Consider the following 17,057-nt stretch of genomic DNA (forward strand, 5'->3'; position numbering starts at 1 on the left):
GCTTTATAAATGGTACCCGCAAAACGCCAGTGTCACCTTCTACAGTGAGGCGACTCTGGGATGCTGGCCTTATAGGCAGAGTGGAAAAGAAAAAGCTATATCTGAGACTGGCCAATAAAAAGAAAAGATTGATATAGGCAAAAGAACACAGACATTGGACAGAGGAAGTTTTTTAAAAAAGTGAGGTGTTTGGACCATACAGAAGAACATTTGTGAGACGCAGAACAGGTGAAAGGATGCTGGAAGAGTGCCTGACGTCATCTGTCAAGCATGGTGGAGGTAATGCGATGGTCTGGGGCTGCTTTGGTGCTGTGGGAAGAAAAGTGGGAGTGGGAGATTTGTACAAGGTAAAAAGGACTTTAAATAGGGAAGGCTATCCCTCCATTTTGCAACGCCATGCCATACCCTTTGGACAGCGCTTGATTGGAGCCAATTTCCTCCTACAACAGGACAATGACCCAAAGCGCACCTCCAAATTATGTAAGAACTATATAGGGAAGAAGCAGGCAGCTCGTATGCTGTCTGTAATGGAGTGGCCAGCGCAGTCACCAGATCTCAACCCCATTGAGCTGTTGTGGGAGCAGCTTGGCTGTATGGTACGCAAGAAGTGCCCATCAAGCCAATCCAACGTTGTGGGAGGTGCTTCAGGAAGTGTGGGGTGAAATTTCTACAGATTACCTCAACAAATGAACAGCTAGAATGCCAACGGTCTACATTGTTGTGATTGCTGCAAATGGAGCCTTTTTTGACAAAAGCAAAGTTTGAAGAACCAAATTAATATTTCAAATAAAAATCATTATTTCCAACCTTGTCAATGTCTTGACTATATTTTCTATTCATTTTGCAACTCATTTGATAAACACAAGTGTGAGTTTTCATGGAAAGCATGAAATTGTCTGGGTGACACTAAACTTTGGAACGGTAGTGTATATTTAAGTTATTATTATGCAGGGGGGGGGGGGGGGGGGTATCATTAAGGGCATTTATGGTTATTGTTTTAAAACGTATAACAATGCAAGGTGCACTGAATTCAATTCGATCAGTGACAGAGAAAATCTGAAGACCTCAGAAGCCAGTTCTATGGGTCAAGGACTGGGGGACCGTGAAGGAAGGATTAAAGATTCAGTCACATATAAGTAAATGGAGAGTGACAATGACAGGGCAGCAGGGAAACAAGACCAGTGGTGCTTAGTCACTGGAAAACATGACACACTGAAGAGAGGACAGCTGGGCATGAACAGATCACCCCCTCACCAGAAAACAAAACTCTTCCTCACTGAGGTAAGTGTGCTAAATAAAGTGATGGTATTAAAAAATGACTGATGTGACATTACAAATAGCTAACGAATGGCACTGATGAGCACATATAATATCATACAAAACTGAGTGATGATCAAATGTAGTATTCATAGTTCTTCATAACTTACCTGCAGCACTGGAGGCTTGTTCATTCAGGGTAGTTTATCCATTGGTAATCAAAGCCAAATACTTAAACATCATGAACTTTTGGTGAAGGTCAGCACAGAAATTAATTTAGCATTACAGAACTGTGCCCCTGCTGAGAAGGAAATCAGTATTGGTTTAAGATGGGAAGAGCTGATGTTGCTAGTAGAAACATTGCATTGGTGAAAGATTACCTTACAGGTAAAAATGATTATTATTTTGTTTTAAATGGTAAGAGGCCACAATATATTCTCTTGCACTGCTCAGTAAAACAATCTAACGAGACCACCTGTAAACACTGGGTTGCCAATTTCAAGCAGGGCAAGAAAAGGAGCACTGTGCTTTTAGAGCAATAAATGATGATCTCTTAGCATTATTATTATTTATGTCCCTAAAACATCTGGTAAAGACATTCGTAACTGAGGTAATGTAATGAGCTTACTCTGCCACATACAGTCTGTTTTGACAACAATGAGGGCGCTCAGCCTAATCTATGCATTTGAAAACTAGAGGTTTAGGCTTGAGAACTCTGGCCAAATCTTTCAGCAATATACTAAGTTTAAGCACATACTTTTCACCTCTAAACTGACTGTATTTACACTACCACAAACAAGTGTACCTGTTGAGACCAGGGGGGTATAAGTTATAATGTATAAGTACACGTTTCATTGACAAACCTGAGTAAATTAAGTGACAAACCTCCTAGAAGAGCCCTATGGCTTCATTCTCCTAGCAAAACAAAGCCATAAAGCTGTTCTTTTTTTGGAGGTGTACCACTTACTGTGAGTTAACTCTGTTTGTGTGTCACTAAACCACCTACTTGAAATGCCCCCTGGCCTCCCCGGTTTCTGTTCCTACCTCTTATTCAGGACTTAGAAGTGTTGTCAATGACTAAGTGAAAAACGCTGCCCTCTAGAGGACTGAGTGTGATTCACACTTCACCGTTTGATCAACAACACTCATTTCAGGTTATGTATGTGTAGTGACTAATAAAAGCCCACAAATAATGGTTTTGAAAAAACTTCTAACTGTTTTTTGGATTTCTTCCAACCCACTGGATCTACCTGTTTTCGACTAGCCTGGGAACCAACAACAGTTGGTAGTCTGAGAATTTCACTCTTAATTACACTTTTCTAGGAAACAAAATGTTCCGTACACTGAAAAACATTGTAAAAGATCAAATACATAATAAACTGCAACAACAACAGCAGCATTGACAGATAAAAACACTTTATTTCACTGTATTTTACATGAGCAGAGAAGGAGATTTCCCTCTTGGCTCTGAGCTTGTCTCTTCAGCCCTTTATGCCAATGGGCTCTGAGGCAGGCACAAGGTTAATGCAAATACTGGACTGTACACACAGGGCAACACAATCTCCAGCAGGCTGGCAGCACCGCAAAGCCACTCCAGACGGGCATGGTCACTCAACTTGGAGTGTTCTTCACAGCTCTCCCCCGCATTTACTGATGGATCCATTCTCATTTTCCACTCTCCTATCTTTATGACAGGGTAAACCGTGCAGGGAATGGAAAAAAAAAAAAAAAAAAACATAATCAAGACCAAAATCAAACCCCCCAACAAAAATCATGAAATAAAACACTGGGATTGGGTTGGTGTGAATTCATTGATCCTGAAAGTCCAAGGATTTGGGTTTTGTTTTTGTGTTGTGTGGCGGTGTGGTTGTTTGCAGTTCTTAGCAGTGATCTGTAAATAAATAAAACCATGAGTCCTGGTGACGTCACCGGGTCACCTTCACAGTGAGCTGAGCAGCAGCCGGCCCGCGTCACGCCTGTAAATCAGAGTGAACCCACTGCAAGCTAGGGGTCAGAGGTCATCTCACTCGCAGCCGGGACATCATCCACTCCAGGCCCTGACATAACCTGGAGGACAATAGGACAAAAGACAATAAGTTCCCATCTCCTTTACAAAAAATGGCACATCATATGTGTATACAATACAGTGAATACGCTGTGTCCTAATTCTATTGACAGACAACTGGCAACATACAAAGCAGTGAGCAAAGTCTGCTGCGCATGAACTGAAGCTAATTTCAGAACTTGGTTCAGCACAATGCTCCCACGTGTCACACAATAGCTTTAGTTCTTTTGGACTTAGCTCGTTGCCCATCAATGAAATTAGGGCCCATTGAGTTTTTTTCCACTACAACCTCCCATTCATTCCCTAAAGTTAGTCCACCAGGAAAGAAAACAATAAGATTCACTCAATCAGGTCACTGAATGTAGTCCATTTTAAATAAACAGGATAGACATTTCAGTGATTCTTTCAATAACAAGCAGCTCTGTGCCTGTCCCTCTACCGTGGAGCACAGCTCTGTGCCTGTCCCTCTACTGTGGAGCACAGCTCTGTGCCTGTCCCTCTACTGTGGAGCACAGCTCTGTGCCTGTCCCTCTACTGTGGAGCACAGCGCTGTGCCTGTCCCTCTACTGTGGAGCACAGCGCTGTGCCTGTCCCTCTACTGTGGAGCACAGCGCTGTGCCTGTCCCTCTACCGTGGAGCACAGCTCTGTGCCTGTCCCTCTACCCTGGAGCACTCTGTGTCTATCCCTCTACCGTGGAGCACAGCTCTGTGTCTGTCCCTCTACCCTGGAGCACTCTGTGTCTGTCCCTCTACTGTGGAGCACTCCGTGTCTGTCCCTCTACCCTGGAGCACTCTGTGTCTGTCCCTCTACTGTGGAGCACTCTGTGTCTGTCCCTCTACCCTGGAGCACTCTGTGTCTATCCCTCTACCGTGGAGCACAGCTCTGTGTCTGTCCCTCTACCCTGGAGCACTCTGTGTCTGTCCCTCTACTGTGGAGCACTCCGTGTCTGTCCCTCTACCCTGGAGCACTCTGTGTCTGTCCCTCTACTGTGGAGCACTCTGTGTCTGTCCCTCTACCCTGGAGCACTCTGTGTCTATCCCTCTACCGTGGAGCACAGCGCTGTGTCTTGTCCCTCTACCGTGGAGCACAGCGCTGTGTCTTGTCCCTCTACTGTGGAGCACTCTGTGCCTGTCCCTCTACTGTGGAGCACAGCTCTGTGCCTGTCCCTCTACTGTGGAGCACAGCTCTGTGTCTGTCCCTCTACCCTGGAGCACAGCGCTGTGTCTTGACCCTCTACTGTGGAGCACAGCTCTGTGTCTGTCCCTCTACCGTGGAGCACAGCGCTGTGTCTTGTCCCTCTACTGTGGAGCACTCTGTGTCTGTCCCTCTACCCTGGAGCACTCTGTGTCTGTCCCTCTACCGTGGAGCACAGCGCTGTGTCTTGTCCCTCTACTGTGGAGCACTCTGTGTCTATCCCTCTACTGTGGAGCACAGCGCTGTGCCTGTCCCTCTACCGTGGAGCACAGCTCTGTGTCTGTCCCTCTACCGTGGAGCACAGCGCTGTGTCTTGTCCCTCTACTGTGGAGCACTCTGTGTCTGTCCCTCTACCCTGGAGCACTCTGTGTCTATCCCTCTACCGTGGAGCACAGCGCTGTGTCTTGTCCCTCTACTGTGGAGCACTCTGTGTCTGTCCCTCTACCCTGGAGCACAGCCCTGTGTCTGTCCCTCTACTGTGGAGCACTCTGTGTCTGTCCCTCTACCGTGGAGCACAGCTCTGTGCCTGTCCCTCTACTGTGGAGCACAGCTCTGTGCCTGTCCCTCTACCGTGAAGCACAGCTCTGTATCTGTCCCTCTACCGTGGAGCACAGCTCTGTGTCTGTCCCTCTACCCTGGAGCACTCTGTGTCTATCCCTCTACCGTGGAGCACAGCTCTGTGTCTGTCCCTCTACCCTGGAGCACTCTGTGTCTTACCCCTCTCCAGTGAGGGCACAGCAGGCCTGGATGTGCCACTGGTGGTCCTTCACCGAGGTGAGCTGCAGGCTCTGGGAGATCTCCGCCACCGTCATGCAACCCTTCACGTCCTGTTTATTGGCGAAGATCAACAAGCCGGCCTTCTTCAGGTCCTGGGTAAAAGGGTGTAGAAAGTGTCTGTTTAAGCAGCCAACTAGAGACATAATTTAAAGTAGACACAACAGTAACATCAGACAAATAGCAGCTAACTCAAATGATCAAGTAGTCTGCTGCTCTCCCTAAGGGGAGATGCTACAGCTTCTCAAGTCATGGTTTGTGTCACAACATATCTCACAGTAAGACTGGGCTTTGGTTCAAGTTTGTAATTGGAGTATCTGTTATATGGCACCTCTTTAGTGAAACCTCTAATAACAAGGCTCTAAAAGACAACAACACACTGGCCTGATGTTGAACTCAAACAGAAAGTCTGAAAGGGAACTGAAAAAACAGCCAGATCCTCCAACAGACTGGGTCTTTGGACACAGATTCTATTTTGCTATGACTACATTTAAGAATGGCACTTCAAAGACACATCTCTCTTGTTTCTGCAGCTTAGTAAAAATAATTCATATCTGTGATTCAAATTCTGGCATTACCAAATGTTTTTAAAAAAAACGAGACAAAATGAAGTCACACAGTGGGCTTACTGCATGGCGCTTTAGCGGCTGCACTTACTTCATGTGCGAGCATTCTGTACAGCTCTTCTCTGGTCACAGAGATCCGCTCTCTGTCTGTGCTGTCAACCACCACGATCACAAACTATGACAAGATAACAGAACAACACGTTGAGTGAGGGGGACACAACAAAGGTATGTGCTTCAGTACACCAAGCAAAAAAAGCTAGAACGTCTGCAAAGCATGATCACTCGTCGCCATGGTATCTTCCAATGGCTGAGCAGCAGGGTGTGTAACTAAGGGAATCCTCTCAGATTCTGAGGAACAATGTTGAAGGTTAGCTGTAGCCATGGCAACAGCACAACATTTATGTTACATACCCAACATGACAGTTTAGTGAGATGTCTCACCTCAGGCAAACATCAAAACCTTTACATTAGCTACATTCTTTAAGCCAAAGCTACTTACACGTGAGGTACAGGTAGAAGTTCGGTAGAGGTATTACAGCAGAGCAAACCGCAAGGTGGATATGTCTATACCGTGGCAGCCCTACTTTTATATGTGCTTGTCACAGGTTCTGTATACACAAGAGCACTAGTTAGGTGTCTCACCCCAGTGTTTGTGTGTATACACGAGAGCACTAGTGAGATGTCTCACCTCAGGTTCTGTATACATGAGAGCACTAGTGAGATGTCTCACCTCAGGTTCTGTATACACGAGAGCACTAGTGAGATGTCTCACCTCAGGTTCTGTATACATGAGCGCACTAGTGAGATGTCTCACCTCAGGTTCTGTATACATGAGAGCACTAGTGAGGTGTCTCACCTCAGGTTCTGTATACATGAGCGCACTAGTGAGATGTCTCACCTCAGGTTCTGTATACACGAGAGCACTAGTGAGATGTCTCACCTCAGGTTCTGTATACATGAGCGCACTAGTGAGATGTCTCACCTCAGGTTCTGTATACATGAGAGCACTAGTGAGATTCTCACCTCTGTGTTTGTGTAGTAGGTGTTCCAGGACGAGCGCAGGGACTCCTGACCCCCGATGTCCCACATGAGGAAGTGGGTGTTGTTGACCACGATCTCTTCCACATTGCTGCCTATTGTTGGCGACGTGTGCACTACCTCGTTCATTGAGCTGAGGGAAAGAGAGAAAATTAACACATTTATCAATCCTCCAGTGATGCACAATTGCTTGTCCAATATGAATATTTCTTTTCACTACGGTTCCTTCACTACGTATAAGAAACTAAAAAGGGTCATGCGTCTCATACTTTGTATGCAAACCCTTTAGCAAGATCATCCAAAAGTAACAGTTGAAGGATTTCCTTTAGCTCACCAGCCTTTGCACTACCACTTCCTTTATTGCCAAAGGCAGTCAAAAAGGCTAAAAGTCGGGTCAGTACTTACAACTGATAAAGAATGGTCGTCTTCCCCGCATTGTCCAGGCCCACAATAATGACCTTGTGCTCTGAAACACATAATGGAGTACTCAGAACATGAAGAGCGCTTTCATAACAGACCTGTACCACATACCATGCCTATAAAAACAATGTGGCATTCACGCTACTCCATCAACAGTAACGCAAGTCTAGAATAAGGAAAGTTGTGGACAGGAATGATATAGGTATAGATCATATAATTTAAGAAAGCTTTGAAGTTAATGACACCACTTTATGTTTTACCATAAAAGGAAGAACCAATAAACTGCAGCTCCATTTAGTTTCATCTTGATTTTTAGGCAGATACAGACAACATTGTAAAACACTGTCAAGCCAGTAAAGGCCTCTCTGTTCTTCTTGAAACACTGTGGACATTGTTGGCCCTTCACAGCTTTGATGATGAATCATCTTCAAAAGGGACCCCCACCTCCCACAGCTGGGCCACTGTAATGGGCATTAATCAGTCAGAGACCCACACAAGTACACAAGACACCGTAGGCTGGACTCCGCACTCTCAGTCTCTGTTCGTTAACAGACTGTGGTTACCCACATGAACCTGGGCTAATCTCTTACGAGTAAGTCAATCACACTCTTTTCAGCAAAATGAAATTTTATGGAGGTTTATGCAACACTTAGATCCAGTCAATGTATTCACTTTTGAATAGACCAGAGTAATTCCATGAGTGAGGATATCCTGGAATAACCTCACTGAGACTCGGCAGCGCTAGTAATCACTCCGCCTTTGATATACTTTAACCGTTGACGTATGGCGTCAACATTCCATTTATTCAAAGTGAATGAGCAAAATGGCAAGCAGCAATATTACAATGTTACATTTGACAGTTCTTGAGCGATGAAATGGTGCAGGTGTGAGAACAAATGGATTTGCACAAATGGCCTTTCTGACACTACTTGGCCGTAGAGTGACAGTAGGCCTACTTATTGTTTGGCAACGCTTGAAGCTGAACTCTCTGGTTAGAACTATTTTCGATAGTATTTCAAACTCAAAATAAACGGAAAATGTTCCTGGAGTTATTAGTAAAGGATATCCTTAATGGCTGTGATTGGAGGCCTTGTGCCCACTCAAACTTGAGTAATATTGCTTAATAATGTCATGCCAACATGTGACTTGCATCATTGTTTTCACTTAGCAGACTTTGCAGCACTTTGTCTATTTCAGTCTCTTCAGCCTAAACTATTTTAACTGGTGGTGTGTGTTTCTGAAATGATGTAATATACTGAGCTGGTTTCAAGAGTGTCTCATATTGTTATTAGTTTGGCTTCCAGTGTTTCTGAGACAGATTACTGAAGTAAAATTTGCTAGCCAACTCATTCATTTTATCTTCAGTCCAGATGCAAACACCCCATGGATTCAATTTTCTTCACAATCATTGAGTCATCTGAATGAAAACAGGATGTCCAAATAATCTATATGCACACATAACCATACCCAATTCAAAGTTTCTCCCTTGCATAAGCATTTGGATGCATTAACTGACAAGTCCCTTCATAACTGGTGGATACTGAAAGGTGCAGGTGTTGCAAACCTACATACTAAAAAGTATAACATCATCTGTTAAACATAAAGCGCAACAACAGCTCCGCTCCCCCCTCAGTTTTTAAGATGTCAAAGTCTTAGCTATAAAACTGGCAGGGCAAACTTTGCCTTGTCTGGTGAGCTCATTTGTTTGCATTTCCGGTCTTTCTTCTAGTTCTACATTCATACATCATACACCCATTCCAAGTCCTGTTTTCATTCATTCATTCAAAAACAAGAAAGACTATGGAGGAGGTCAAAGTGTGATGTCATCTGTCAGAAATGTCAAACAAACCTAAAAAAGGAACAGACTATTGTTCGCTGCTAGGAGGCTATGTGGCATTTCTGGTTCAGTGTGCAGAATCAGACAATTTTGCCTAGCAATTTACTACCAGGCAAGCCTCTCTTAAGGCAAGTCCCAAATATGTAGACATTCCTCATTTTATGATTGTATAGGCCTAGGCTGTCGAAAGTTTAGGCTAAATTCACAGTGAACCAACATGTTATGGACTTTGGTCTTAGACTATTTAGCCTATATGGAACACTTACAAGGAAGACTTCAGGGAAAAAGACACAGGCTGGCAAACATGGCAGTTAAAGAACTTAAATTAATATAAAGAACTAGGCCTACCACCGTAACCTCTAAACTATGAGGTTACAGCCTATATATTACATTTTTACTGTAAGCTAAATGATGGACTGTTGATACTCATCTAAAACACGGTGATTACCACTATGAAATGTGTGTACCATAAGCAGAAGGCCTACATATCCTTTAACTGTCAGAGCAGAGCCAAAACTAAAATTTTACAGCCTACCATGAAGCCATGTTCCTTCTGGTCGATTGGGAGACACAGCACTAAGCTATTGGCAAGCCAACACCCTTTTAAAGGAAACCATAGGTATAGTCTGACAAAAAAAAACATTCTTAAGTCTGGCTAGTTTCCTGTCAACAGTGGCAATGTGGTGCAAATCAGTTCAGATGCAAGCTGCATGAAATATTTGACAATCTCTGCTTCACAGGCATTTTATGGTGCTCATCAGCTGTGGGGGAAGGAAGAACGTGACAATGCATTACTTTGCAACTTCCCTGAAGACACATTTCGGTGCACCTGTCCAATTGCTTTTTTCCTACATCATGTATTTGAATTAAATTAGGTAAATGTCTCGTCATAGGACTGAAATGACTCTTCGGTAATCTTCACTAAATGTATTCTCATTGTATACAGACATAGGCTCAGACTCACTACCTGCTCGTCTAGTATCTTGGAAACCTTCTGCAGGCATTCTGGGAGGTGGAGGCGAGGGCTTTTCCACATGGAGAAAAAGCACAGTGCTGGAGCATGAAGTAAAACTCAAACTTTATCGCCGCCTCCCTACAGCCTGTGTGGCATTTAACCTACGTTATACTAAAAGCTAATAGCTCACAGGCCAGACGAGTGCAGACAAGACATCTGAAAGTGTTTCAACTCACACCCCGCACACTGGGAGCACACAAACTGATCTTTGATCTTGTCTCTCTGGGCTATACAATAACATCTCCAGGCGTGGTGGATTCTAGCCTGGTATAACCAAACCCAAATTCACTTTGTGAATAGATAGGGCCTGGCCACGCTCCACTGGGGATTGTTTCCAGTCATTGCATCCTAACGGGTGTAGACTTCGGGTTACCTTTAAAACCATTGGACCTGCCTTTAACCAATCAGCACTGACCATTATAGGATTACTGTCCTACCTTGCCATCAACAGTGCAAACTGATATATTAGCCTTTTCCCAAACCCTGTTGGCAGTAAATAAAAAATGTCTTTCCCTGTGACGAATAAATGTACACATTCTGCTTTGCTCCGACTTCAATTCTTCAATGTTTGCCAGCGTTGATAATTCTGTTGGTATCACTTTGTCTACCTCTAGTGCTGACGCCATTGCTGGAACTAGGCTACATTTTGAAACAAACACTACATTTCAATGTTGTCAATCGTAGCCACCGCCTACTGGTTGCTGATTGGAGGCCCTGCGATCCCTCTTGTGAATGGAGGTTCTGGACTATAACCACAGTGAGCAACAGGAGACGGAGCCTGGCTAGGTGGATTCAGCATTCCCATAAAGAACACTGGAATGACAGCCTACTTTTAGGTTTGCCACGATGAAAGCTCTTGAATACACAGGCTGGAAAACAGGGCATGGCCAGACAGAAACCTACGTCAAACTTTTAAAAAGGATAAATTAGGCTATTACTATTGACCCTGTGGGCCCTAATTTCAAAGGGCACCGAGCACCGCATACAGGCTTTGCGCAGGGATACCATATTTGCTCACTTTCACTGACACAAAGCAGGGCAATCAAGCATAAATGGGTTGACTAATAAGTGGATGTGGCAATGAAGTAATTCTTTATCAGCCAATCACAATGATTTGACCATACCTTATTAACGTTCAAACAGAGCTCAGTAATTGTTCTTCAACAGAGCAAACAAATCCCAGCTGCGAACGGAGCAGTTTACACCCGAGGAGACAGAGGTTCTTGTGCGGGAGGTCTGCACCCGAGGAGATAGAGGTTCTTGTGCGGGAGGTCTGCACCCGAGGAGATAGAGGTTCTTGTGCGGGAGGTCTGCACCCGAGGAGACAGAGGTTCTTGTGCGGGAGGTCTGCCCGACATGAAATTTGGAAGTTTCACAGACTAATTGAAACATGGGACATCCATGTCTGTGCGCGGTCAAAAAAAGATTCCTAAATGCCAGACACAACGGAACGCCAAGCCTACACACTAAAGAGCAATAAATGCCCAGCTTTTGGGAAAGAAACCATTCATGCACAAAATGGCTATACGCAAGAGACATGTATCCTACCAATAATCTCATGACCTGAATATTTGAAATGGCCTGAATCAAACTTTTTTTTTTTTTTTTTTTTAAATCGCAGCCAAAAGCAAAGATAACTTTTTGCAGATGGGAGTCATTCCATGAAAATATATTTATTCAGTGGTGAGGTCAAGTGAGGCCTGCCTGAAACAAAACCATGACTTTCCAGATTTAAGTGGCATTCCCTTCGCTCAACTGTGAACTGAACAGCCCACAAAAACAACAGCTGAGAGAAAACCTCAGGCTTGCTCCGCAGTGTTCTATCCCCAGCATCACTTTTGTGCAAGAAAACTAGACAACATGTTTGTTGGCAGAAGTATGATGGTGCTGATAGGCTGTAATCTTTTTCAATCATATCCTGCTTGCATAGTTAAGACAACCATTTCCTTAAACCAACCATCTGGGCAACCACAATGACAATGAGGAGCTTTGGAATGAGAACAGAAAGTTGCTTACTTGTACAAGTGTGACATGCAACAGATGAAGGGAAAATACAAACTTTAAGAACCTTTGTACAACTTGGATGATGACAATGACTAATTTGCAGTAGGGATGCACCGATACCGATACCAGTATCGGGTATCGGGTCGATACTTCGTTAAAATACTCGTACTCGTTTTAAATTACCGATACCAAAAACCGATACCCAGTGTTGCGTCTTAACGCGTGTGTTTTCTTCCCTCTACTGTCTATGCCTGCCAGGTGTGAGAGCGGCGAGTTGCATAGAGGCCGAGAGCGGTATTGCAGACAGATAAGTTGAGGTTGAACTTGCAGTTTAAATGAATTAAATAACAGCTTGGATACGATGTGTGGAGGTGGCTTGCGTAAGCTAGCGGTTTCGCTAGAGATTTTAAACTTAACACGTACGACCTCCAGTAAAGGTAAGTGCTATCTTCGGCTATTTTATGTTTTGCAGTTAACTTAGAACTGCTGTTACATAGGCAAAGTGTAGGGGCTAGCCTACTGTCTTTAGCGACGCTGCGCCTATAACATATTATTGCCATTTGCTACGGTTGATTGACGGGGACGGGAATGTATTTGTTTTCTCCTCTTTTACCCGGACGCATTTAGGTCTCGAAAGGAGGACATGTGAGGGTAAAAGAGGACGTCTGTCTTGTCTGGTGGTTCAGGAATCTTGTTAGTTTGTCATAAACACCCGCTAGCAAGTAGCCGCTAGCAAGACATCCCGTTAGCGATGTTAGCGAGGTTGTTTTAACACTCTTGGACATTGATGCTAGTATTACGTTTTTTTTTCCGTTTTTCCGCCTGATGCTAATATTAAGTGCTTTTGCATTAACTTCTTTGCAATGTTATTGTGATAGCTATGTTGGCTAGGTTGCAAACAACTTCCCTAACACAGTCAAACTTCAGGCAAGTGTCAATTTGGCTGCAAGAACGTAGCCCAGTTCATTGTCAACATTAAACTCTAGTAAGAAATCGCTATACCGTTGTGCTGCCTTAACGGCGATTTTGACTCATTTTAAGATAAATGATGAAAGGAGTAAGGCACAGTGTAAGATCTGCACTGTTACAGTGTCGAAGGGGGGAAAGGAAAGTACTTCGTTTGACACAAGCAATTTGATTAAACATCTGAAGACGCACCATAGTGCTAAGCACACAAAGTTCACTCATGCCAGTGGCTTAAGAGACCAAGCAACCAATCTTTACTGACGTCTTTCAAAAGACAAAAACGCGCACGCACACAGACAGAGAGAGAGAGAAGGGGAGGAAGAGAGTTGTTGATCCTTTTGTAACTGAACTGTGCTCATGTTCTTATCATCCAGGACAGTTCTGTTCACTTTTTGTTAAGCAGACTGTGTTGTTAACTATGCAGCAAATTAAATTGCCATCTGTCTATATGCAAATTTTGTCTAATGTGATGATATTGACTCTTTTTTTTTTTTTTTGGTTTAAACCAGAAAGCTCTTTATTTTTGGCTTGGGATAGCCTTCTGTTAATGTTGTACTATAGGCTTGACATAACCTGCAGAGGATAAAATAAAATCTTTCATGGAAATCAAATCTTGGAAGTATCGGTATCGGTACTCGGTATCGGCAAGTACAGAAATAAAAATACTCGTACTCGTATCGGTTTGTAAAAAAGTGGTATCGGTGCATCCCTAATTTGCAGCAAAAGGTTGTTAGTTTTGCAGTTGTTGTCTCCAATCCACATCAAAATATAAATGGATAATGATCCAAATCAGGCCTGTTTTTTCAATAATCAACAGCTGGGTAAAGTCAGGATCTACTTTTAAGATTTTAACAGTGTTATTAAAAAGTGACTTAATAAGCACAAGTTCATAACCAGCTGGTGCAAACAGAACTGTGAAACTGAACATTGACAAAAGCATAGGCTATCTGATCCTCTTAAGCTCCAAAGACAAACCATACAAACCCAATGCTAGATAAATGCTGGACTAACTGGCATGTTTTCTGACGTACACCACATGCAGTTTCAACAAACTATGCAACACTCCCTCAAACAATGACGTCCAAGAAGATTGAAAAATTAGAAGAATAAAAATGTGTATTCCATGCATCCAGGCATACCACTTCTCCACAGTATTCAAGAAAAAGTCAGCTTGTGAGTTTCCCTCTAACCCAATTCAGCAAATTTAATAAAAAAATCCCTAACCTTAACATCCATTACTTTTTGGGTTACTACCATACACACCACCTTTAACTCCCCCAATTCAAACATGTTTTAACAGTACAAGTAAGCTTAGGCTATTCTATTATATTTATATGGTTTCAAAGGACTGAGTTTATTAGCCGTGAACAAATTATTGTAAAAGATTGACTAGGGCCATAGGTATGTGGGTAAAAAAACGATCACCGGACATCTTAACACAAAGAGTTTCCTTTGGGTACAGGATGTTTGCTGTATGCTACGTTACAAGACTTTAAAAAAAAAAAAAACGTACAATTGGTGGCTGACCTCCAAGTTAAACTACTAGCTACAAGATGGGACATGCCAGCCACGGCCTGAGGTGGACTTACTGATGTTACACACTGACAGTACAATTTGCATTGCAATACTGAAGGGGTACTGATTTATTTTTTATTATTTTATGTTGTATTAGGCCTAACACTTAGTTCCCTAAGGAAGTCCAGTGAAGTTTGACAGGAGAGACATACATCCTCCAATTACTAAAATAGCAATCTCTCTACCCTTCTCAAGTCAGCAGCGATCTACACAGACAGCTTCGATTACATTCTGACTGGCTCCTGGTTTTTAGCCACTGTGTGTTAACACAAAGTCACTATTTGCTCAAACTTGCTTGCTCTCACTTACGGAGGAAATACTAGAGCAAGTTTCTAGGCCATCTGCCTCCCTACATATAGTACAGGCAAAAGTCACAGGTCTACAGCAAACAAGCATTTTAGAGTCTGTGGATAGCTGGCCCTGCTGTGTATTTCACAGGAGCCATGGCATTCATAATTGATAGAGGATCTGTCACACGAACAGTCTGGTCCACAAGTAACGGACAGAACGTATACAGATGCCTGCGTAAGTGTATAGAAGTAACCTTGTATATGGGGCATAACCTGTGTCATCCTTATTCACATTTGCCTTGTTGTTAAATATAAGAACACCCCACAAGGAGAGGTCGAGAGGTAAAAGATTAGGTCTAAATAATGCTACTCAAATTTGAGCAGAGCATTGATAACCTGCTATTCTACTTTATAAACTATATATTTCCAAGAATGTGAAAACAATTGGCAACTTCGATTATGCTCTTCTTTCCAATGGATGTTGGATCAGTTCTCCATTTCCACAGATCGCTATGCTTTGCAATGATTGTGTAACATCCCTCATGTATCCAATCCAAGAATGTAAACTTGATACCTAGCCACCTCAGAAAGACGTAAACTACGACCCGTGTGGTAAAAGAAAAAACACTAAACATTTGGTTTACTGTAATGTTACCTACGATCAAAGCAGGTGCTGGTAAATGGGACATTACTGTGATCATTAGCTAAAGAATGTTTAGCTCAAGGCAACGACATTATATTTTTTGCTTTAGTGACCGATTGCCTGATTTTATGATTCTCCAATGCCACCACGACCATCTGGAAATAACATCCTGTGTATGAAAGAATCTAATTTAGATTCCTTGGCCAACTATTACATGACTATTTTTACAATGCTGGCGGAATTCATAACTAGCCAAGCAGCAACCACCCCATCCTTTTTATATCCTACTTATGTTATCGATATTATGGCGATGGTCATAAAACAATATGTAGATATACATGTTTGACAGGGTTTGTTAGTTGGTACACAAGTATGTAACAGTTGCATGGGTTTATTCTCTGCGGTTAACGTAGCTGTCAGTTTGCAAATAACATTAGCCACCTCCAATAACGTTAAAAGCTAAAGTTAGCTGGAAAGCTATCTGCTAGCTAGCAAGGCAGCTCAAATGAAATAAAACGTTTAACTTAATCATGTAGCCAGCCAAGGCATCTAGTAAGAATGTCCCTTCAGTCATTTAACTTGAAATCGACAAGAAATGAAATGTGATAGCTACGCTGTCTGGCTTGCTAAACACACACTACAACGATACTTATTGTTTTACATCTGGTCACAACTGCTGTGCTGGCGTGAACGTTACTAGAACGCTGTTTTACATGGAGGTTAGCATTATGTCGCGAGAATTTCAGGAAAACACCACGTTAGCTTTGGAATATCACCTGCTTTGTCTGGAGTATTAATAAGCACGAGATTAATATTGCACACCAAAAGACTATGGTTAGCATTTATGACTGCATCATTCAATAACAAACACGAAAGTTCTCAGCTCTAAGCTAATTGTTCATCTGTTAGCTATCTAACATTACCATAATACAGTTTTCCAAATAGCCAGCCAGCTAGCTAACTGTATGAAAATGTCAAACACTTCAGAACAACTTACAGTTAATGACAGGCTTACCTTGGTGATTAAAAAGCCTCCATAACTTCGTAAAAAGAATTCCCATTGCAGACCAATGGCCTTCGGAGGCAGCGACAAATTCGAGACTTTTGAAAACAATCCGCTGGCTTGTTGGTTAGCCCAAGCTAGCAAGCAAGCTACCAAGAACTGCTGGAATAGCGAGCATTGAATACTTCAGTTTCCATTAAAGCAAGATATTTCCCACGATGTGTCATTGATTTTGAGAATAGTTAACGATATATGGACATTTTTGGAGACATCTTCTTACGCGTAGGTATACGGCAATATTCTAACTACCCAGCATTATACACATATAAATACTAGCCGATATCTGGCGAGAGATGAAAAGGCCTTGCGTTCGGTTTGCGGGACCAGTCGCTGCTGACTGAGAGCTGTC

The 17,057-nt window shown here is 42.9% G+C and overlaps 1 protein-coding gene across 3 annotated transcripts; it reads right to left on the bottom strand.

Moving 5' to 3' along the window:
• Nucleotides 1–2,656: 2,656 nt before the first annotated feature.
• On the bottom strand, nt 2,657–17,057 carry arl5a (ADP-ribosylation factor-like 5A). Of its 3 annotated transcripts, XR_013968649.1 has the most exons (7): nt 16,661–17,057; nt 7,301–7,361; nt 6,881–7,028; nt 5,949–6,032; nt 5,235–5,386; nt 3,195–3,324; nt 2,657–2,941 (listed from the first exon to the last, which is right to left on the bottom strand). XR_013968649.1 is itself a non-coding variant. In XM_080838582.1 (6 exons), the coding sequence occupies exons 1-6, from the start codon at nt 16,704–16,706 to the stop codon at nt 3,276–3,278; spliced, it is 540 nt and encodes a 179-aa protein (XP_080694708.1). In that variant the 5' UTR covers nt 16,707–17,057; the 3' UTR covers nt 2,657–3,275. The 3 variants fall into 3 exon arrangements, 2 of the variants coding, with proteins under 2 accessions (XP_080694708.1, XP_080694709.1); XM_080838582.1 differs by having other exon boundaries at nt 2,657–3,324; XM_080838583.1 differs by lacking the exon at nt 16,661–17,057 and adding an exon at nt 7,576–7,597 and having other exon boundaries at nt 2,657–3,324.

This window comes from Sprattus sprattus (assembly GCF_963457725.1).
Source record: "Sprattus sprattus genome assembly, chromosome: 5".
Lineage (NCBI taxonomy): Eukaryota > Metazoa > Chordata > Actinopteri > Clupeiformes > Clupeidae > Sprattus > Sprattus sprattus.